The sequence below is a fragment of the Helobdella robusta genome (assembly GCF_000326865.2).
Source record: "Helobdella robusta unplaced genomic scaffold HELROscaffold_22, whole genome shotgun sequence".
Classification (NCBI taxonomy): Eukaryota; Metazoa; Annelida; class Clitellata; order Rhynchobdellida; family Glossiphoniidae; genus Helobdella; species Helobdella robusta.
This window is the reverse complement of record NW_008704170.1, coordinates 2,178,758-2,201,803: the sequence shown is the minus strand read 5'-3', so window position 1 is coordinate 2,201,803 and position 23,046 is coordinate 2,178,758. Positions and strand designations below refer to the sequence as shown.

Here is a 23,046-nt window from a genome sequence, read left to right as displayed (position 1 = left end):
CTTGACAAAACTCTAGCCAAATAGTACTACTCATAGCGTATGCTAATTATAATATTACTTTTCTTTGTTCTTGCCTGTATTTCGATTCTGTTCTATCGTTTCCTTTCTCTTTATTATGGGATCATATATATATATTTATATATATATATGTGTGTGTGTGTGTGTATATGTATTTATATTTCTTTCTTTATGTCTAATTTTAGCTATAAAGAGAGCTTTTTTTCTCAGAATTTGCTTCATTTCTTTGTTTTGTGACTAGTTCGTCTCGGTATATATTTTTGTTATTTTGAGCTAATGTTCATTCATTGTGCCTTTGTGACTCAAGTGTTCAACTTTATTATTAATTTTTTAATCACTTTTTGTCAATTAAATGAATAAATTCCACTCCAATGAATAAAGGAATCACGTCAAAAATGTTGTCAAATGTCACAATCCACACAAAAAATGTTCTATCTATGCAATCACTTTTGCAGGCGACAGCCACAATAATCTGTTTAAAACATTTCGTGCTTTGTCTATTTGAAGTGTTTCAACATGGAAAATTACCGAAAAATTGAGAAAATAGGCGAAGGAACTTATGGCAAAGTATATAAAGCTAAAGATCGTAGAAATGGACAATTAGTAGCCATCAAGAAAATTTTAATGTAATAAAATGACTAATTATCAAAGTTTAATAAAAAAATCCGAACCACTTCTACTATGTTTCAAAATTTACAATCAAATCAAGCCCATTTAAATTTAAAAATTTACTAATCAAATCATTTACATGACACAAACAGCGAAAAAGATGACGGCATTCCGTGCACAGCTGTAAGGGAGGTAGCTTTGTTGAAGGAACTCAAGCATGCTTCCATTGTAGAGTAATATTTGAGTCATTTTCAAAATGAATGGTATTTGATATCTATCAATTTTGTAACCATTACTTTTCATCTAGACTTTTAGATGTTATCATAACGGACACAAATATCTACTTGGCATTTGAATATTTAGACTTTGATTTGAACAAATACATGAAAAAATATGAGAATGGCTTACCTCCAAGATTAATACAAGTATGTTTTATTTTGATAGGCACTGGTTGTAAAACAAAACACTTAGTTGTTGCTTGCATAATGATTAAAATCTTGTTAGAGCTTCATGAAGCAATTATTAAAAGGATTGGTTCACTGTCATGTCAGAAAAATTGTTCATAGAGATTTGAAGCCCCAGAACATTCTAGTGGATAAAGAAGGAAATGTGAAAATTGCAGATTTTGGCTTATCTAGAAGTTTTGAGGCACAGCTGGAGACATATACACATGAAGTTATGTTAATTACACATTCACAATGTAAATAAATTTCATTCATAAAATTGAAATTTAAGGTTGTCACTTTGTGGTACAGATGTCCTGAGATACTATTGGGTTGTAAAGTTTATGGTTTTGGGGTAGATATTTGGAGTCTTGCTTGCATATTTGTAGAAATGGTAAAGAAATGAGATTTTTTATTCTGTACTTTGTTTATAAACATTGTTTTTTAAATTTTCAGTTCCAGAAGAAAACATTATTTCGAGGAGATTCAGAAATAGGCCAACTGTTTCAAATATTTCATGCACTTGGTTTGTAACCTTTAACTAAGTTATCACTCATTATGAAATCAAAATGAATGATTATTGAATGTAGACATTTATGATGTTCAAACGAATGCTTGAGTTTACACTTTAAATTATTAAAAGGCACACCAAATACAGAGAGCAACCCAAACCTCTTAAAGTTGCCTTATTTTAATGTTACGTTTCCAAAATGGCCCAAGAAACCTTTGTCAGACATCATACCAGGACTTCCAACAGAAGCCTATGTTATGCTTGAAGTATGATAAAATTATTACATAATTTAACTTATATCTAATTTTGTATTAGAAAACATGCAATTGCATCAGCTAAAATTTTACTTAATTTGTAATTTTCAATAATAATAATTTCACAAATCTTAACTTTGCCCCGAGCAGAAGATGTTACAATATGAACCAAGTCAAAGAATAACATGCGAAGACGCCCTCAGAGAACAATATTTCCAAACGACATAAAGACACACCTGTCATTTCTTTTTTCATTGAAGTATAAATTAAAAACAATCACTCGTTTATTCCAACTGTCATGTATATACATACAAAACACGCGCTTATAATATACAACTTTTCTATCAATATTCACATGCTTGTCAACGTACGAAAATAAAGGTATATACATAGGTATAATCGCAAAAATGAACGGTCATTTGCTTGTCTTGTACTAATAAACTATTTATGCCAAAATAATACTACACTTATACCACATCAAATACGTATTCATTTCGTTACATACTAACACCAAAATGTTTGCCTAGTCATGCATTAATCTCATTATCAACGTATCGTTAAGTGTTACATTTGTAATGAATGCTATGAATGTACTGCATCCAGTAAACATCATCCCATCTGAGATATAAAATATCCTGTGGTTGTATCTTGCAAATGTTATCAATAGTCTGATCTCCTTCTTTTACCACCAATGTCATTCTGTTCAAAATAATTACATTGGTAAGTTTATTAAAGTTTAATATAGCAATGTAATTCAGCTGGTTTGTTACAAATTGCAGTAGTAAATTTATAAACACACAGAAAGATGAAGCTATGAACTAATGTAGACAAATTTATGAAAAATGATTACAAAACTGACAACTATGCAATCTGCAAAACAGTGAGAGATGACGATAACATGAATGAACATGTTTGAATGTGAATTACATTACTAAATCTGTTTTGTCTTTTTCTAGGAGGACCATCTTGAAACTTCAGGTGATAAAAAAATCAACAGTTAATCAATAAATTTTTGCATAAGAATATTCAAAATATGCAATGATGATAACGAAAAGTGCAAATTAACAAAAACTATCATATTCACCCTTCTATATATCTTTACAAGATGTTCAGGAAGATGGTAGTACCTGCAATCATCAAACTTGCACTTCTGCCTCAAGTTATTCAGACAGATTGTTACTCTGTTGTCTCTGTCCACCTGTAAGTTGGAAGGTGGGTGAGCGAACCTGCACTCCGAACGATTGCAGTTGTCGTTTAGAAAGTCGCGACATACCTATTGCATATATAAGTAGGAAATGTTTGAAAAATTAAAATTTAATTCAAAAACAGAAGTATGGAATTCAAAAATCTGTCACACATAAACACCCATACACATCCAAAAAACAGGTAAATAAGATAAAAACCTCAAATGTATCATCCCTCCTACTTGGAGAAGACTCTCTGGACCAACTGTCTCTATCCCCAGATCTATAACTGGAGTCGTAATTGTTATTTCTGAAGTCACTGTCTTGTCTGAAACCATCATCATTTCTGTAGTCAAGAAAGTTGTTGTTGCTACCGGTGTTGTCGTAGAAGCTCTGTTGAGCTAATGGGTCCATGTTGCCATTGTTGCTATTGCCATTGTTGTCTAGGGCCCCTTTTAACCCACTCAACAATTGCTCCTGTGTAGGAATATGATGGCCATGAACAGATGAATGGATGGAGGTTTTAAAAGACAAATGGATAAACATACAAATAATGTGAATAAAAAAATATACAAATGAATACACTGGCAAAAGTGACAAAAATTACTGAAAATGAAAAATTAAAAAAAAAAACAAACAAAAATTCAGTAGAAAAAATTAACTTTCAAAATAAGCAGCTGAGGAATCATACTGTTGATGACAATATTCTCCAATAACTTCTCCTTCATGTCACTTTGGTCTCTCTCATCATGATCATTATAGAAATTTGTGTCTCTGTGAAAATCATCTTGAAACCTAGGAGATCTAGAACGATCTCTGGAACCTCTGCTGTATGAAGAAGATCTTCTACGATCATTTTCAAGTCGACCACTTGCTGTCACTCTTTTAACTCTACCCTTCAGATGTTGTGGGGGATGGAAGTAACGACAGGGTGGATCTTCTCTGTTGCATTTGCCCTGCATTTGATAATAGGCCTTGAGATGTAAATTATGCAAACAATTGATGGTAAAAATTATTAAAAATATTCTAATAGTAAAAGTAATTACTATATTGTACATATTCAGAAATTGTTAATTCATATATGAAAGCTTGAGCATCATCAACACAAGTCACAAAAATAGCAATCCAGCTCAAGAGCAAGCAACACATTGCCATGAAAGCCATAATCTAATCAGGTCAAAAACAGTTTGACGCATGCCTAAAATGTTTGTTTATTATATCAATTATTAAGCCTCCAAAAACATTAGGCACAATTAAACAAAATGTTTTGGCTGCTGCAAGAAAACCTGCAAAGAGTCTGCACAACAGATAACCATCCCATTTGATATTCTGATGTTTTCAGGTGGATGGGCAAATCTGCAAGAATTTTCATCCCGGTTGCATTTGTTGTCAATATAATCTCTACAGACTTCCAGCCTGGGGTACACAGACATTTTTGCACGTAAATCAGGCAGCCCTTGGAATGTAGTTTGCAGTAGCTGCTGTTCTATAATGGATAATGCGCCTAGTTACTAGTGTATGAGCACACTTGCATTACAATTGTAACAATGGCCAACAGGTCAGCTTGCAAATAAATTTACAGTCAGTAGCTGATGATACTGATACCTAATAAAATTTTTATGAAGGTTCTTAATACATTCAAAAAAAAGAATAAAAAAAAATAATGCAAAATGCTTAGGTTGGATGTTAGTAGCTTCATAATATGCCTCTTAACTTAAAAACAGTCTCAACTCATAATAATTGGCTTTTAATTAATTAAAACAGGCTTCTTACTTAATTTAAGACAATCAGAGGTACAGATAAGAAACAGATCTCAATAACAAATTAATTAAGTAATGAATTAAATAAAAAATTTTATTAAAAGTTATTTCTGATTTAGCTAGAAAATGGATAGCAGTAGTCTAGTAGAGTAGAGTAGATCAGCCACAGGCCCATAGCATACAGAGATCAAGTCTCAAGTGAATAGCTAACAAATCTCAATTTGTGACATTATAAATTTTAAAATTTGTCTAATCTAATCCATAAAATTTATTTTTGTTGTAACTAATAGATATAAAAAAAATAATATAAAAAATAAACAAACGAAATGTAATCTAACAAAACAAATCTTGCGAATAATCAGGAGCAAGAGAGTGTTAGGCGAACAAGACGGACATTTTCTTAGGCGAATCTTAACAACATCAACTTAAAATAAACACTGGACAGCGCCTAATTTTGATTAGATATCATTTGTTGTTAACCTTAACCATTCATAAAGGATAGTTGTTTTTTTTTCATTCATGTGTTTTAATTAAAATATTGTATATATAAAACACAACTGCGACTAAATACACATGTATTTTTATTAAGAACGCAAAAATTTGTGATATAATGATTAATTTACATAGATGGAAAATATTGAAGTATTATTGTAGTTGTAAAAATTGGGTTGTATACCGCGAGCATGTATCACTGTGGTTGTAAAATATTTGGGTTGTAAAACAGGAGGAAATGACGTACGCTATGTTTTAAGAGTGCATGCCATCCCTATTAGAATTGCATTTCATGTGCTTGTTCGTGTCCAACTCTTCATGCACATGCTTGAAATCTTTTATTCGTAGCTGGATTATTTCTCGCTCGAAGTTAAAATTTCAAACTTGGGATTAAATTGTTACTAATTCATTCCTAATTTTTTACGAATTTTTCCGGATAAGAATTCTCGAACGTTGTCTACGTTATCCTGCGACTTTGTGCCATTCTATGTTGATCGACGCCGCACGCACTGCGTATGTCGTAATGTCTTGTTAGCCAACGAGAAAGAAGAAAGAAACAGACCGTGCGTTAAGTAGGTGAAGAACGCCATATTGTATTTATTTCGCTGGAATTATTTGCCGATTTTCAACTTGAATCGCTCTGACAGCCATCTAAAGGTCAATATCCCTGTTTAAATTAACTTTGAAGAGACCAAATTCCATTGCAGTGCACTAACAGATGTTTTGTTGGTCCAGACCTCTTCTGCTAGCTTCGTCCTCTTCCTCCTAAACACGTGGTTCGTTTGCTTCATAATTTTTTTTGTTAAATTTTCAATTAAACAAGTTCTTAAAATAATTTTTAAAGATTTATCATGAATTTTTAAAATTTTGCCCACTAGGTTGATCTTGTGTGTGTTTTTCAATTTAAACTGCAACAAGTTATTCTTCACTGAATTCTACAAAAATCTGAGTTGTTTTTTAATATATTACCAAAAATGACATCAAGTGTTGAAGCTCTAAAGTGCAACACTACCGTAGAAAATATGGATGACTGCACCACTAAGGATGATTTAAAGTCCACAGAACAACTTCCAGACTCAACAACATCTGAACAAAATGATGACAATGCAGATTTCAGCAAAGTTAAAAGAAAATCCAGTAAGACCCATGGCGACTCCAAACATTCACATTCATCTAAGAAAGACATCACAAATCTCTCTGTACCTCAGGGAAAGGATCAAGCCAAGCAATCTCCACACAGTGAAACTGATGATGAGAAAAAATGCCCTAAAAAGGATGGGCAAAACAAGAAACCACCATCGTCACCAGCCAGCATCAAATCATCTCAACAACCACCTCAACAACAGGGTAACACGAAAGTCTTTGGAAAAGATTATGTTGAGGCCCCAGTTCCCAAAACAAATGCTTGGGCCACAAAACGTAGTCACGTGATGTCATCAGTCGAAACCACAGCTAAAGAAACTTCTTTGGAGGAAACTTGTAACAGCATCTCCCTTAAAAACACAAATGCAGCTGAAACAGTTGTCAGTGAAACCGGTGCATCTCGTAGTAGAGCATCTCAACAAACAGATGCTGCCATCCCATCGTCATCGTCAATCGCTGCCAACAAACCTTGCACAGAAGCTTCATCAGCCGGCAGTCCCAGAGGGCCCACAACTGGCCTAAAGGAGAGGGTTCAAAACAAACAAACTTCGGATAATCGGGCCCAGGGAGGCAGTGGAAGAAACAGAAAAAAATCCGACACCTCACCTTCATCTAGTAAGCCCAGGACCATTTCGGGTGGCGATGTAAATAAACAGTCCTCCACCAAGGGACCCAAAAAGTCCGGTGACGATAAAAAAGCAGGTCGTGGTGGAAAGTCCTCGGAAGGTAATTGGGGCAAGAACCAAAAGAGTCTGAAAACTGATCAGACAAGTAGCTCTTCTGGTGGATTGGATGATAGTTTAAGCTGGCCAAGACTAAGCGATTCAACAACACAAGATGACAATTCAGTGGCTGCTGTCACTGTAGCAGCCACTACAGCGACTATCACTACTAGTATTACCTCTACTGCTATCGATGCTTCTGCACAAGTATGTAATGTTTTGTGTACGAAATTTATCAAAATTTTGTTTTTAAAATAACTTATTATTCAATTTTTAAAACTTTTAAAGATTTCAAAATTATAAAACAATTTTTGAATAAAACAATTAAATGAAATTTTGCAGGACGAGTCAACAACGGAAGATTCCAATAAAGCATTAACAAACAACCTAGATCAACTTGAATCAGCATCAACTTCAGCTGACAGCAACAACAACATTGATAAAACTACAACAACTGATGACAACAACAAACAGCCACAAAACAAACCATCTGATGACGACGATGATAATGACGATGATGACAGACGTCGCAAAGAGGCCAGCCAATCAGAGTCAGAGAACGACAAGGCAGCAAGCACCAATCAAGTATCATCCTCGACTTCCACCTCTGCACAAACTGTCGGAAAGAAAAAGAAAAGTTTGTTTTTTTTTCTTTCTTGCTGTTCGTCTATCTAGCATTTTTTGTTTGTTTTCATCAGTAACTTGACTTTGATTTGCCTTGTGATATTTTGGATTACTGCTCAGTCATTTATTTTTATTCCCAAACCAGAAAACAAACAAGTCTGGAAAACACTAGTCGTTGACCTGCCCAAACCTGAACGTCGAAGGAGAGGCGGTGAAGGAGGTCGTGGTCTCCGGGGAGGAAGAGAAGGAGGCAGTACAGGTGGGTCCACAGGGGGAGACTACAACAACAACAGGGATTACAGGTCCAACAACTATGATGACCACAACAGTGGTGGTGGTCCGCCAAGAAGGCTTCCATTCAGGAGGCAGAACAACTGGTCTGATGGTTATAGAGATAGAGATAACAATAACAGAGAGAGTAACAGGAGAGATGATGGTGGAGATGGTGGGGCCGTTGGTGGTGGTGGTACTGGACTGGGCGCTATTGGATCAAATAGGAGATACAGGGGAAGGGGTGGGTATAGTGGCCTTATTTTAAAATAAAATTTTTCTAAAACATTCAAGTTACTCTAACGACATTTAATATATGCTTGATCGAAAAAATTAGATCTTAACTCTTAAAAAAAACCAATAAAATCTCAACAGACCAACAGCAGCAGCACGACAACACCAACAAACCATCATCAGCAACATCAACGTCACAGCAGCAAGGATGGGACAAAGACGGAAACACGTCTGACAACAAACAGCACCAGCAGCATTACCATTCAAATAATAATCGTGGTTACAGAGGTTCTGGATCTAGAAGAGGGTACGGCAGAGGTCGGGGCTATCTAGGCAATAGAGATTATAGAGGAGGTGCAAATTATGCCCCTAGGAGTAATGGTTGGTCAAGAGAATATATGGTCAATATTTTATTAAATATTTAATTAGCTCTTGTCTGATTGGCTGTTGTTATTTTACGTATTCTATTTGGGTTTATTTAGCTCTACAACACCATTATTTACTCTATTACAGATCAACAACATCAGCAACAGCAGTCGGGAACTTCAGCAGGAGGACCGATGTCCCATCAGCCATTTTTTGTAAATCCGGTATTTTTCCCGCCGTCGCATGCCACGGCGACGCCATCGTCTGTCTCCACCAACTTCAACGTCTTCAATAGCCCCGTGTACTTCGAGCCCACGCTACCACTGCAGATACAACATCAGATGTTAGTTTTTGCTGTTTGTTTGTGCGTGTGTGTGCCAGTGTGTAAGTGTGTATACATGTATGTACGCCAGTTGGTTTTGTATGTTGTGTGCCTTTTGAGTTTTGTACATTCTTGTTGATGCTTGTATTTGTTTTTATATGTGTGACTTATTTTTCATGTGGGATTTGCTTTTATTGAATCTGTAGTACACTGATATCATAAGATAGTGTTGTGAATGTTTCTAATGCATGAATTAGAAAAAAATTGTTTTGAAATTCAAACGTAGATGATGAGCATAGCCTATGGGTGAATAATGATGATGCATAATCTCAAATTCATTAATGCAAATTTGAGTGTGGGAAAAAGTGAGAGAGATAAGTTCAACATAAAAATATGATAGAAAAAATATTGTAGGATGTTAATTTGCAGCTTTTTTATTAGACTCTAAGTTAATTTAAATAATTCTAATCAAGTCATACTGATTTATATGTGCATACAATCTGTACAAAAAGAGCAATACACATAACTAGAACAGTAAATAAACATCCATTTGTACTCACACATACGCACACACACACGCACAAACAAATTTTCACAGTGAGTACTACTTCAGTGATCAGAACTTGGAGTCAGATTTTTTCATGAGAAGGCAGATGGACGAGAACGGATGGGTTACTCTCAACCTACTGAAGACATTTAGGAAGATCTCTGAGCTAACTGGTGATGAAAATTTCATCATTCAGGTTGGTTGTGTGGTTATGTGTGGCTATGAGAGGTTATATGATGGCGACACTCTGGTTTTATGTGAGGATATATGTGTTTACGTGATGTGATTAAATGATGATGAGTGTGTACTGTGTATTCCATTGCTTTATCAGTTCTGCTTAGTTTACTTAATTGTTGGTAATTAGATTAACCCACAATTATCCTAAATATTAATACAATAAATAAATAATTACGCTGATGAATGAATGAATGGATGAATAATAATAATAATAACACGGACACAACTAACTAACCATTCCACCAACAAACAAACAGTCACTATCAGGAAGTACCAAAGTTGAAATATCGTGCGACCGCTCTAAAATTAGGGCCCGGGAAAACCCACAAAAATGGTCTCTGGCCGGCGTGGACCCCCAATCATTCAGCACCCTAAAGGTCGAAGTTCCTGAGTTTGTTCCAGGAAAGAGAATGTTCGACTGCTTAGTGGAGGAGGAAGACGATGGAGCTGATAACTTTGATAAAGAAACTGGATATGATGAAAAGAGTGAAATCGATAATTTAGCACTCGTGGGTGACTACCCTACTGCTGCTACCGCTGCTGCTGCTGCTGATAGAAGAGATGCAAATGATGATGAGGAGGAGGAAGATGATGAAGTTGCTGCAACTACTCAAGGTTTAGGGATTTTTTTATACCTCTCTTATTTTGGTTGTGGGGGCTTTTCCCTTTAAGCGTCTATGGTTTATTTTTAGATCGATGAATATTTATGAAACACATTTTGATGATGGCGATGACGTTGGTGATTGTGTGATGAATACAGTGATGTTTTTGATGAATGAATCTGATCTAGGCCTGAGGTATTATGTAACAATAACGACTACGGTAATGATAATGAATTTGTTTCTTTGAAATATCCAGGCCTCACTACACTGATTGTCGAAAATGATGGGGATGATGATGAGGAGGAGGGGGAAGAGGAAGAAGAAGAAGAGGAAGAGTAAGCAGTGATGGTGAAGGAAAGGAGGACAGTAGGAGATGAAGATGATGGTGATCAATATATCTGTGTTATCTGTCATTCGAACCTGTATCAGGCACAATCTAATATGAAATTGAAAGTTTAATATTGTTTACTTGTTCTTTCTTTCTCAATCATCTCTCTCTCTCTCTCTCTCTCTCTCTCTCTCTCTCTCTCTCTCTCTCTCCATCATCTATCTATCTTTCTCTCCCAACTTGTAAATCTAAGTGTTTACTGAGTTCTGCCTGCGTGCACTCTGGTTTGCTGCTATGATATAAGTTGTCCTGAAGGCGTTTACATGTTATGCATTTCGTAAGTTTAGTGATGTTAATGATTATATTGTTTGTGAGTGATGTAGATGATGTTAATGATGACGATGATGATGACGACGACGATGTGATTACTCAGTTAATTACTCAGTTAATTATGTGCGTATGACAAATTATTATTATTTTTATTATCACTGTACGTTAATTTGCCATCATCATCTTGTTGCTGCTGCTGATGATGACGGCTTTCTCACGTGATGGTTATTATTTTTCAATTAGTAATAGTAATAGCTAAAAATATTAATATTATGTTTAACTAAGATTATTATTATTATTTCATTATTGATATTTGGTATTTGGAGTTAGAAAATAGAAGGATGTTCTCATTACTATTATTATTATTATTGCTGTGTGTATATATGTGGACATTTCATTTTCATCCATTCATTTCTTGCTTTCTGTTTATATATATATATATGTGTGTGTGTGTGTGTGTGTGTGTGTGTGTGTGTGTGTGTGTGTGTGTGTGTGTGTGTGTGTGTATCATTGCTAGTGCATGTACATGTATCCATATGTAAATATTTATGTGTAAATATTTCAATGTTCTTAATATAACGCATTATAACCATAATATTTCTGTACGTATGTGTGTGTATCTATAGGGATTTCTTGGTTATTTGTAGTTGCTTTTTATTATTATTATTATTATTGTATTGATATATAGGAGGAGTGTTGAATAGTGCCTTCTATGTTGATTCATTCGTTCATTCATTCATTCATTCATTCATTCATTTTTTCATTTATTCATTCGTTCATTTTTTCATTCATTCATCCATTCTTTCTATCTGTTTATATAATAATGATAGTTCTTATAGACGATGATAATTAGATTGTGTTATCAGCAATTAATAATAAGATGATAATTATATATTTATATATAAAACAACCTTAGAGATGATATATCTATATTGGTATATTAGTGTATATAAGTATATATATATATATATATATATACATATATATATATAGCACATATATATACATTTATAGTATGTGAATATATATGTGAAAGTATTGTTAAGAAGTTTACTACTACTACTACATTAACTACTACTGCTTAGGTCAGTCAACATTATTATTATTATTATTATTATTAGTTGATTAGTTAGCAATGGTGGTAGTAATTATTTTATTTATTTTCAACATAATTAAGTACAATTAAAAATTATTTATTTCTCATTAAGATGATTAGCGAGATAGATTGATTGTGTGCTTGTTAATTAATTTATTTTTCTGTCCATTTACATATTTCTAGTAGAGAGCTATTCTTTGAACTTAGTTAATCTCGGTGTGTCAGTTTACACTGGTGAAGAAAAGAAAAGACATGCTGTATGATATGGGGTGTATCAATGTTCCAATAAAAGTAATATATATTAATGTGTGTGTGTAGATGTGTGTGTGTGTGTGTAGATTTGTGTGGCTGTTGAAAAAAAATTCATCTTGTGTATATTGTTCTAATAATAATTAGAAGAACATTGATGAAGATTGACGATGCTATGTTTTCTGCGGTCAAGATGACGTTGAAGATATCGTAACATTCTGTCGATCGCCTTCTTGCTCAAGTGTGTTGTTCGTCATTGCACTGTATATATAATTGCTTAAGAATATATATATATACTTTGATACCAGACACACACACACAACATACCAATTCGAACAGCGAAGATGGTATAGGAATACTGAAAAAAGCTTTTCTGTTCTTCCATGCTTAAATGTCCTATCATGCTTAAAACAAATAAAATAGTAAATAAATCTTAACAATGATTTACGATCTACCGTTGGAAAAATCGACAAATTTAGCAGCAAGCTTACAAACGCGGAACATGCGGTGATTTTTATCATTAATTGCATTTCTGACAGTCTTAATCCAGTATATATATGTGTATATATATGTGTATATATATATATATATATATATATATATATATATATATATCCGATAGAAAATGTTACTTTATCACAAATTATCATTTGGAATTTACTTCTTTCCTCTCAATCAATCAATCATTTTTTTTATCCATTCATCAGTTTGTTTGCTTGTGATTATACTTTTAAAGTTTATAGCTTAAACTTTCACACTTAAAAGCCACACACACACGGATATATACTTACACACACACACACATGCACGCAATTATAAAAATATTATATAAAAATCTGCAATGTTAATTATGTGAGAGCGGTGTAAGGAATCATGCTTGTTATGATATATGAGCGTTTCTTCTTTGAATTAAAATTTTTTCTCTTCAAATAATTTTCTTCTCATTAAAGATTTTTTTCGTTATGTTATTGTTTTCGCTATATGTGTTGTTCGAACATGTTTATGTTAAGCATAAACTTATGTGTGCGTATGTATTATGTATTTGTGTGTATATGTGTTTGTTTGTTTGTACGTATGTATGTATGTCCGTATAGGCGAGTGATGTAAATTTCATAATTTGAAAAAACCAGATTGGTTATTTTTAGTTTTTTCCCCTTCACTTATTGGTTACGTTTTTGACTTTTCAACCCATTATTACTACTTTTAAAGAGATGTTAATGTATAATATATACCCCTCGCGTTATTTTATTGTTTTATTAAAATTTTTCTATTATTATATATATATATATATATATATATATATATATATATATATATATATATGGTCGTGTATATATATATATGTGTGTGTATACATATATATATTATATACATACATATATGTTTGTTTGTTTTGTGTGGGCGTAGCTTGCTTATTATTCCCATTATTATTACTGCGTTTAATACTTATTAATTCTAAATAATCTATCAATATTAATATATTATCTTATATATATATATATATATGTATATATATATATATATATATATATGTGTATATATATATATATATATGACCTTTGTTTTTGGCTTCTAACTCGTGGGAAAGTTTCAACATTCGTTGCTGACATTCCCAGCTTGGGAATTAAGTTGAGCCGTAGATAATTCTGTAAAGGATGGAAGGAGACTCCTTCTAGCCCATATAGGTAGAATATAGATATTTATAATAAAATATAATATATATAATATACTATATTCTATTTATATGATCCAGCCCATATTTATATATATAATTTGAATAGAATTTGTAATACATGTAAATTGTGAAATAGTACTAATAAATACTTATTCTGTGTATGCTATCTATGGGATATATTATATATATATATATGAATAATGATAAACGTTTGAAGATTGTTTTAAAAAAATTTTGTTTATGATTTTATTTCTGTTCTATATATATATATATATATATATATATATATATATATGTATGTATGTATATAGAAAATTTTTTAAGTTTTAATTAATAAATATCTCTTTGGTTCTTTTTGTATTTTTTATTGAAGTTAGAAAAAATAGAACATAGATCCATGCTTATTAACATTACCTCCTCTCTGTACAAGTAATATTATTATGGTTGTAGTAACTAAAGTAGGTAGTACATTTAGGAGTTCAAATCAACGTTTAAACTGTGGCTAGTTATATTGTAGCGTTTCCATGACCTTGCTAAATACATTTGCTTCTACTGCCAGTACCTTATAAGTTGAGTAGGACGTTTTTTAATTGTTCCAAGGCGTTCAATTTCTCAGTTCTCAGAGTTGCTTTCAGGTCTGTAATTTCTATGATCTAGTTGTTTGGTTGGTTTGTTGGTTGGTTTGCTTGTGGGTTGGTTTGTTGGTTGGTTTGGTTGGTTGGTTGGTTGGCTGGTTGATTGGCTGATTGATTTACCTTGTTGATTGACATATTGTTGATGTGTTGGTCCTTTTCTTCCAACAACTTTCTCATCCTTGCCATCTGATACTTCCGTCTTTCCAAAGTATCATCCAAACGTGTCTTTAATTAATTAATTTATTTATTCATTCAAATATTCATTTCATTACATTTTTTAGAAGTAGTAGTGGTGGTAGAAGTAGTAGTAGTAGAAGAGGAAGAAGTAGTAGTAGTAGTGGTAGAAGTAGTAGTAGTTACAATTATTATTACTATTGTCAGCATCGTTATATTGTTATTACCATCAATCCATTTATAGAATTTGAACCATCGTCATCAACATCGTCTTCCAAATCATTACCATTACTCATGTAGTCGTCATCATCTTTGTCGCATTTCCGGCATAGATATAAAAGAGATGATTTAATATCCTTGATAAGAGATTCTAGTCTATTTATTCTATGTTCCTGTATCTGATTTATGTAATTTTAATAAAAAATGTTATTAATGTTCTTACCGGATAATAATGTTAATATTATTATTATATATAGTAGTAGTAGTAGTAGTAGTAGTAGTAGTAGTGGCAGTTGTAGTAGTGGTTGTCGTTCTAGCAATCGCCATCCTCTAGTTAATGATAGTAATTTCAATTTTAGGTTGATTGACAATGGAGTTCAAAATGGTTTTAAAATCTTCAGAAGATCAATCGCACATTCACTCCACTCTTTCTTTCGTCTATTTGTTTATTCATTCATTCATTCTTTCTCTCTTCCACTCAATCTCTAGCTCACTCACTTTCATTTTTTCGTTCAATTCGACGATCTCTCTATCCTTCATCATTTTTACGTTGGACAATTCAGACTGATGTTCATTTGTTACCCTCTCCAGAAGTTTGCTTTTCTCTTCCGCGCTCGACGACGCCATCATGCTGATAGCTAAGTTCTAATTGGTTGGTTTGTTTTGTGATTGATTGGTTGATTGACTGATCGATAAATTCTGATTGGTTGGTTTATTGGCTGATCGATAAATTCTGATTGGTTGGTTTGTTTGCTGCTTGATTGGTTGAGCAGCTGATCAATAAATTCTGATTTGCTGGTTTGTTTGTTTGTTGATTGATTGGTTAGTAGATAATAATTACAGATGTAATGGAGTTTATAATGAATAAAAATACTTTTTCAAGGAGAATTTTTGTTAATTTGTCAACTTCAGCTCTCGTTTCACTCTGCATGGCGTGATGATTCTTATGCAGTTTATTTTTTTCAATGGTCATTATTTGTCTGCACGGATCCATGGTCAATTTAGTAGTAGTGGTATTATTATTATTATTATTATTATTAGTAGTAGTAGTAGTAGAAGTATCATTAGCATCATTACTAACTGCAGTAGTATTGGCAGCAGCTGCATTAGCAGTAATGGTAGTAGTAATAGTCGCAGCAACAATAGTAGCATTGTTATTATTATTTGTAGTAGTAGTAGTAGTAGTAGTAGTAGTAGTAGTAGTAGTAGTAGTAGTAGTAGTAGTAGGAGTATTTAGAATGTTTTTACTGTTACGGTTAATGTTGTAACCGCTGTTGTTTTTGTTGACACAAATGGTAACATTTTTGTTGTTGCTATTATAATAATTATTATTATAACTATAATTACTGTAATTATTATTGTAATTATAATTATTATTATAAGCATCATTATCAGTAGTTAAAGTGTTGAGGGTAGTAACAATACTACGGAACTTATCGTCAGGTAGGATAATCTTGTAGATCCGTCTCTGTACCTTTTTAAACTCCTTTTCCAAGTTTTCAGTTTCTATCGTATCATCATCATCATCACCGTTGCCTTCATCATCATCATCGTCGTCGTCGTCGTCGTTATTGTTGCTGGGATCATTACCAAGATGATCATGATAATCGTATGATGATGGTTTGGGTGGTGATGACGACGAAGACGATGATGATGATGACGTTGTTGTTGCTGATGTTAATGTTGTTGCTGTTGTTGATGATGTTGTTGATGTTGATGATGTTGATGTTGATGTTGATGACGTCGTTGATGACGTTGGTAATGATAATGATGCCAATGATTTTTTAAAAGTTCCGCCACAATTATCATCATTATTCACGTCATAATTTTTAAGCTCCATCACCATCATCATAAAGGATAGACACTCTCTTCGCTTTAGATTGCTAATTTTTTACTACTACTTTGCTTGCTGATAAAAATAAACAACAACATTAATAACAGCAACGATAGCAACAATGATAATAACATTAACTATAATAATTTCAGCCTAATAACTTAATATGATACTATTTAAAAATATTGAAACTGCATGTAAGGTTTAACATGCCTTTATACAAGTATATGTAAATAAAATTATCATCGTCATTACTATCATTATTATTATTGTTGATATTATTATTATATTATTATTTTTATTATTATTATTATTATTGATAACTTTTATCTATTGAGCCCAGCGTCCTGGGATACCACATAGATACAAGACAACGAATACAATTTAATACCGATTAAAATCGGTAAATACCCTGTCGATACCGGTTAAAACTGAGTTGAAGTATCATGATATGTATCTGTTTGAAGTATCTGTCTGTTCATCCATGCTCATTCATTCATTTGTTTGGTCGTTCGATCCTATTTATTTATTCATTTCTGCGTTTGTTATTTTAATCTTTCATTCATTTGTTCGTCGATTCGTTTGTTTGTTCGTTTGTCTTTCGTTCATTCATTCATTCGTTCGTTCGTTCGTTCATTCATTCAATCATTCATTCATCTGTCTGTTTGTCTTATAGATTGTGATGATGGCTAGTCAAAGGCTTTATGAATCACTCTCATAAAATTGAAACTCGATTGAGGAATAATAAAATATTTTAAGTGTTATAAATATCTATTCACAATACAAACTATATATGTGTGTGTATGTGTGTGTATGTGGTGTGTGTGAGTGGTGTGTGTGTGTCTGTGTGTGTTAGTAGCAAAACAATTAATTTATACAATTAAACGATAAAAAAAGGTTTAGAAGAATAATTATTTTAGTTAATTATAAGCCAGCTCCCAGGTCAAGATTATAATTAGTATTGTTATTTTAATAATTATTAATATTATAATTATTATAACTATTATTATTACTAATATAATTATTGCTAGTGTAGTCGATATTGTTATTGTTGTTATAATTATTAACGTTATAATTATTTGCATAATTTAGGTTTTCAAAATTATTATCTTTATAATTATTGTTATTATTGTCATAATAATTATTATTATTATTAACATCGTAATTATTATTATTATCATTAGCATTTTTGTCGTTGTCTTGATCAACATTTTGGCTTTGAAGATTATGAATCAGGTAGTCATTCTGTTTAGAAGGTTAATGAATGAGTGAATGAATGAATGAGTTAGTGAATGAATGAATGCGCGAATGATGAAGGAATGAACGAATGGATGGATGAATGAATGAACGAACGAATGGATAGATGGATGAATGAATGCCTATAAACGTAAGTGATGAAGTGAATGAGGAAGTATGAAACGAATGAATGAATGAACGAACGAATTCATGAATGAATGAACGAGTGAATGAATTAATGAATGAAAAACGAAAGAACGAATGTTCACTCACGTAGAAGCTATCATCTAGATTATCATCAGCTCCCTCTTCGCCATCGCCATAATCATCAAATATTTCTTCTCTGATCCACTTTATTAGTGCCGAAAAAATCTGAAAAATGAAGACAAAATACACGCACGCACAATCACCACACGCACGCACACACACACACGCAAACACACACACAGAGACACTAACATTAAACTTGATCTCGACTGCGAATATAAGATTAAACGTTAGATAAATGCCCATCAGCAATCCGAACATCAGTCTGTCGATAGATTCACCTTTAAACCCTACAACGCAACTACTACCAGCACCACCTCTATTATTATTATTTGTATTATTATTTATACTATTATGACAGTTAGCAGATGGAAGGGTGATAGCTATGGCATGCCATATGCAGACTGCACTTTGCGTCAGAAAGCTGAACAAAAGGTATTTATCCTGAAATAAAGGGTTAATATTATTCATATATTTATTTATTCGTTCGTTCATCTATTATTCATTCACTCATTCATTCATTCACTCATTCATTCATTCATTCGTTCATCCATCCAACCGTCCATTCACAATTTTACTACTTCCAAAAAACCCAACAAAACTTCACAGACGAGTGCCGTCAAATACGAGATCTTCGGCATGCTAGCGCTGAGTGTGTTCCTCATGGAGACAGTTGTTAGCAGTAGCGTGAAGGCAGGTATCAGTCTCCCCTGCGGTTTTTCCATTGGCACGGAGTACGTGCAGAACGATATGCACGTTAGAGAGAACTGTTTTTCGTGAGATGATGACGATTTAGAGAGAGAGAAAGAGAGAGAGAGAGAGAGAGAGGCGAAGGATAAAAGAGAGACGGGTTGTGGGTAGAATGGTTATCATTGGTTGATTTAGAAAGAAAGAGAAAAAGAGAGAGTGAGAGAGAGAGAGATGGATTAAAAAAGAAAACAAGTATTTAAATTATTACCTATCCGAAAAAAAATAAAAAAAAGTAATTAAATTATTTTTTTTTTAAAACCCTAACCAGGACGAGAAAGATGTTGTAAAGAAAGAAATTCGGTTTCCTCTCTAGGTAGCACACGAACGCGAGGGACTTCTGCGACTCGTCCTCTTCGATATCAACTCTAATTTTCAAATATTCTAATTCGGTTTTGTTATCAGAATCGGTTTTTGCTGTCGCTAGTGGTCCTGCTGAAGCTTTTTCTGCTTTTGAAAACTCATCATCATCGTCGTCGTCAAATTCATCGACGTCATCATTGCTATAAACTTTATTCACATTAACCGTGTTGTTGTCATTGTTGTTGCTGTAGAAATCATACTCGCAGTCGTAATCATCTCTGTACAACCACCTTAGGTATCTATTCCTTCTCCTCTTCTCCTTGAACCTCCAATATACTGCGTCAGGTGAGCAACCAACAGCAAATGGAGGCATTTTGTGCGAGCAATCCGCCAACAACCTAACCTCATCCTCTGATCTTTCCGATCCAACTGTTAGAAATATTTTCTGCATATCGAATGGGAAGTATTTGAGTTTCATATCGGCCTGAAATCTGCCTTTTATTTTGCGTCTTTCGTATATGAAAGCCTCGTTTTCGCCGCTGAACTCGACAGTCTTCCATTGCTTTTCCTTGATCGGATCTTCGAAATTTTTCCAATTTTTCCCTCGTTTCAGGGCCTCGATAGTTTTTCTTTTTTTGCCGGTAATGGCCCCATCAACGTTCTCGATTTGGAGGCGTGGATTCCAGAAGTCGTCCCACTTGATTGCAGTCTTGTTCTATTGTGGTGTGTGTGTTGTGATGTGGTGTGTGTGTGTTTTGGCGTGTATGTGTTGTGGTATGTGTGTGTATGTTGAGTATCCTGTTTGTTTGCAGTTGGATCGTGGTTCTTGTGTTGTTTGAAAGATCTTTCAATCAAACTAAACATTAAAAATAGCAAAACTGCTTAACGATAATTAATTAAATATAAAAGGTTCTCAACAAACAATCTTGTTCTGTTGGTCAAGTTTCGCCTCCCTCCACCTGGATTGCACGTAAAACTCGGCACTGAAACTCGACTCTATCACATCTATCTCAGTTACCTTCGATAGAACCACTCGTATGTATACGTCCGTCTGGCATGGATGCGAAAATAAAATTCAAAAATATCTAATTCATGGAATCTAGAGAGTCTACCCTAGATAAGCATTTATTGCTAGACTGACTCTTTCACTTTTTTGTGAATAAAATGGATTAAAAAAAAATCTTTTCTAATTTAATCTCAAATTTTATAAATTGGTTGTGATTTGAAGGCTGTCCTGCGTTTAAAAAAAGAGAACAATAAAAAAAACTAACTTTATCATTTTCGTTCTTTTTTTCTACGATTCCTTTCACGGCGGGTGCACCTAGGTAGTCCACCCCCTTATCGAAATTTTGTCCTGGGGTAAGTTTGGCAGCCCGGTGGTTCGGCGTGAAAAAAATCGGGCGATCTTCTAAGATGTTATTGTTGTTGTTGTCATTGGGATTGCTGTTGGAGTTGTTGACGTCATTATCTTCTCTCACTGCATCCAAATTTTTGAAGGCTGTTTCAATTGCAATTGTTGGAATGTTGTTGCTGTAGTTGATGATTTCATCGTTGCTGTTGTTGTTGCCTTCGTTGTAGTTGTTCATGACGTTATAGTTGTCGTTGTTGTTGTCAGTGATGCCATTTGAAAGATAAATTTTTTATGGAATTATTTGAAGTTGACGAAGTTAAGAGGTTAGAATGTCACAATCTAAGATACGGTGAAATTAATGGAGGACTTATAAGAGCAAGAAATAATAACCATTCATTAATACTATTAGAGTAAGTAAAACTCATTAAACTTATCTACCAATCCATCAATCGATCTATCATTTCTATCTATCTATCCAATTATATAATTTTATTGATATATATCTAGGAGTGCTAGCATACCTACATTGCATTCAATGATTGAAACAGGTTTAACAAAAAAAATTTTTATATAAATTTTTATACACATATACATACACACACACATATGCTTTTATATATATATAATTTAGCTACATATACATGTATATATACATATAATTTTTTAAATAGTATTCTAAATGTTAACGTACGTACAGCAACTAAAAAATGCAAAACTTTTATATACAACTATATTTTTTTGTCAATTTTATAACAATGCCGTCTGTCATTTTGTTGCAACAGCAACAACAAATACCAACATGTATGACTACATTTTTGTATTTTGTATGCGAGCGTAAACAACACATACATACGTACATACAAAAACATACACACATAAACCATTCATAAATACGTTACCAAAAAACACACATTCATATACAAACAAACGCTGTAGTGTAAACTGTTGCGATTTTAAGTTAAACTGTTGTTGTACTTGTAGTAGTAATAGTATCAGCAACAGCAGCAGTAGTAGCAGTCGCAGTAGTCGTAAGTAGTACAGTAGTTGTAGTACCGCCTTAGCTTCAGAAATAAAGATAGTATCAGTCGTTTATTTTGTAGTATCAATATTTCGGTTCGGAAGAAAACAACAATAAAAACGAAATTTAACAGCATCTTCATCACAGCGGCCAAGTAACAGCACCATCTATACCTCAGACGCCAGGACAGAAGCTACTGCTACTACAGCCACGACAAGATGTCCAAATCGCTGGCAGCAAAACGAGCAGTTATGCGTTGGAAACGCAACACAATCGACACCACTGACGGCTTGTTGAAGCCACAAAAGCGCTGGGAAGACATCATAAACGCCATCGTAGAGCAGCCACTGATCGTTGACAGGAATGATCCTATCGTTTCTCATAGGGACGAAAAAGTTTGTAATGGCCGTCGCCATTGTTGTAATTTTATTTTTAAGTTTTGTCGTCATCAGATGTATCGACAGTACAAACGTGGTGGACAGAGATTTGTTTGCAGTCGAACCCCTGCAATAGCAATACCAGGCGTTTAAAATACCTAGCAACTTAACTATTTTTTATCATAATGTAACAATAATCGTCCTTTTTCTTCCAGATGATATCTTTACTAGATTTTTTATTTTGAAAGAATGTTTTGATGTCAATGCCTATGCTATCACGAAAATTGACAATTTAATTTTAAAATACCTGAAATACAAATCCAAAAAAGTTAAAAATACCCGAAATACAAATCCCAAAAAGGTTTTTGTGTACATGAAAGCGGTCTTTACAAAAGTTGGAGAGATAAACACGACGAAGGAGAACTTCTACGTCGAAGTTTTCCTGCAGGCCAAGTGGAGGGAACCTCGTCTAGACGGCCAAACGAACATTGCTAGTTTATTTTGAAAACTTTTGCTATTATTATTATTATTATTGTTATTGTTATTATTATTATTATTATTATTATTAGTAGTAGTAGTAGTAGTGGTAGTAGTAGTAGTAGTAGTTATAGTAGTAGTAGTAGTAGTAGTAGTAGTAGTAGTAGTAGTAGTAGTAGTAGTAGTAGTAGTAGTAGTAGTAGTATTAGTAGTAGTAGTAGTAGTGGTAGTAGTAGTAGTAGTTATAGTAGTAGTAGTAGTAGGAGTAGTAGTAGTAGTAGTAGTAGTGGTGGTAGTAGTGGTAGTAGTAGTTAGTAGTAGTAGTTAGTAGTAGTAATAGCAGTAGTAGTATTAGCAGGAGATGTAACAGTATTATTATTATTATTGTTATT

General features: G+C 33.4%; 6 protein-coding genes across 6 annotated transcripts in view; 3 read left to right on the top strand and 3 right to left on the bottom strand.

The window, feature by feature from the left end:
* Positions 1-534: 534 nt before the first annotated feature.
* Positions 535-2,063, top strand: HELRODRAFT_172067 (hypothetical protein; the record flags this gene model as incomplete). The annotated part of the gene is made up of 8 exons (XM_009018737.1): positions 535-644; positions 780-860; positions 935-1,052; positions 1,132-1,302; positions 1,363-1,464; positions 1,527-1,596; positions 1,714-1,847; positions 1,986-2,063. The coding sequence occupies 8 exons, from the start codon at positions 535-537 to the stop codon at positions 2,061-2,063; spliced, it is 864 nt and encodes a 287-aa protein (XP_009016985.1).
* A 2,209-nt stretch (positions 2,064-4,272) lies between these two features.
* On the bottom strand, positions 4,273-4,464 carry HELRODRAFT_78557 (hypothetical protein; the record flags this gene model as incomplete). Its single annotated transcript, XM_009018736.1, has 1 exon — positions 4,273-4,464. A coding segment is annotated over one exon (192 nt), but the record flags the coding sequence as incomplete, so codon positions are not given.
* Positions 4,465-15,037: 10,573 nt separating this feature from the next.
* Positions 15,038-15,671, bottom strand: HELRODRAFT_172064 (hypothetical protein; the record flags this gene model as incomplete). The annotated part of the gene is made up of 2 exons (XM_009018735.1): positions 15,038-15,223; positions 15,543-15,671. The coding sequence occupies 2 exons, from the start codon at positions 15,669-15,671 to the stop codon at positions 15,038-15,040; spliced, it is 315 nt and encodes a 104-aa protein (XP_009016983.1).
* Positions 15,672-17,087: 1,416 nt separating this feature from the next.
* HELRODRAFT_172063 (hypothetical protein) lies at positions 17,088-19,161 on the top strand (the record flags this gene model as incomplete). Its single annotated transcript, XM_009018734.1, has 5 exons — positions 17,088-17,101; positions 18,063-18,134; positions 18,564-18,610; positions 18,743-18,816; positions 18,991-19,161. The coding sequence occupies 5 exons, from the start codon at positions 17,088-17,090 to the stop codon at positions 19,159-19,161; spliced, it is 378 nt and encodes a 125-aa protein (XP_009016982.1).
* A 211-nt stretch (positions 19,162-19,372) lies between these two features.
* Positions 19,373-21,017, bottom strand: HELRODRAFT_172062 (hypothetical protein; the record flags this gene model as incomplete). Its single annotated transcript, XM_009018733.1, has 3 exons — positions 19,373-20,146; positions 20,354-20,482; positions 20,703-21,017. The coding sequence occupies 3 exons, from the start codon at positions 21,015-21,017 to the stop codon at positions 19,373-19,375; spliced, it is 1,218 nt and encodes a 405-aa protein (XP_009016981.1).
* A 684-nt stretch (positions 21,018-21,701) lies between these two features.
* Positions 21,702-23,046, top strand: part of HELRODRAFT_191571 (hypothetical protein) — a 5,077-nt gene continuing 3,732 nt past the window's right edge. The window contains exons 1-2 of the mRNA XM_009018732.1: positions 21,702-22,195; positions 22,539-22,667. Of these exons, the coding sequence (XP_009016980.1) occupies positions 22,019-22,195; positions 22,539-22,667 (306 nt within the window). The 5' untranslated portion in view covers positions 21,702-22,018. The remainder of the gene's footprint in view (positions 22,196-22,538; positions 22,668-23,046) is intronic.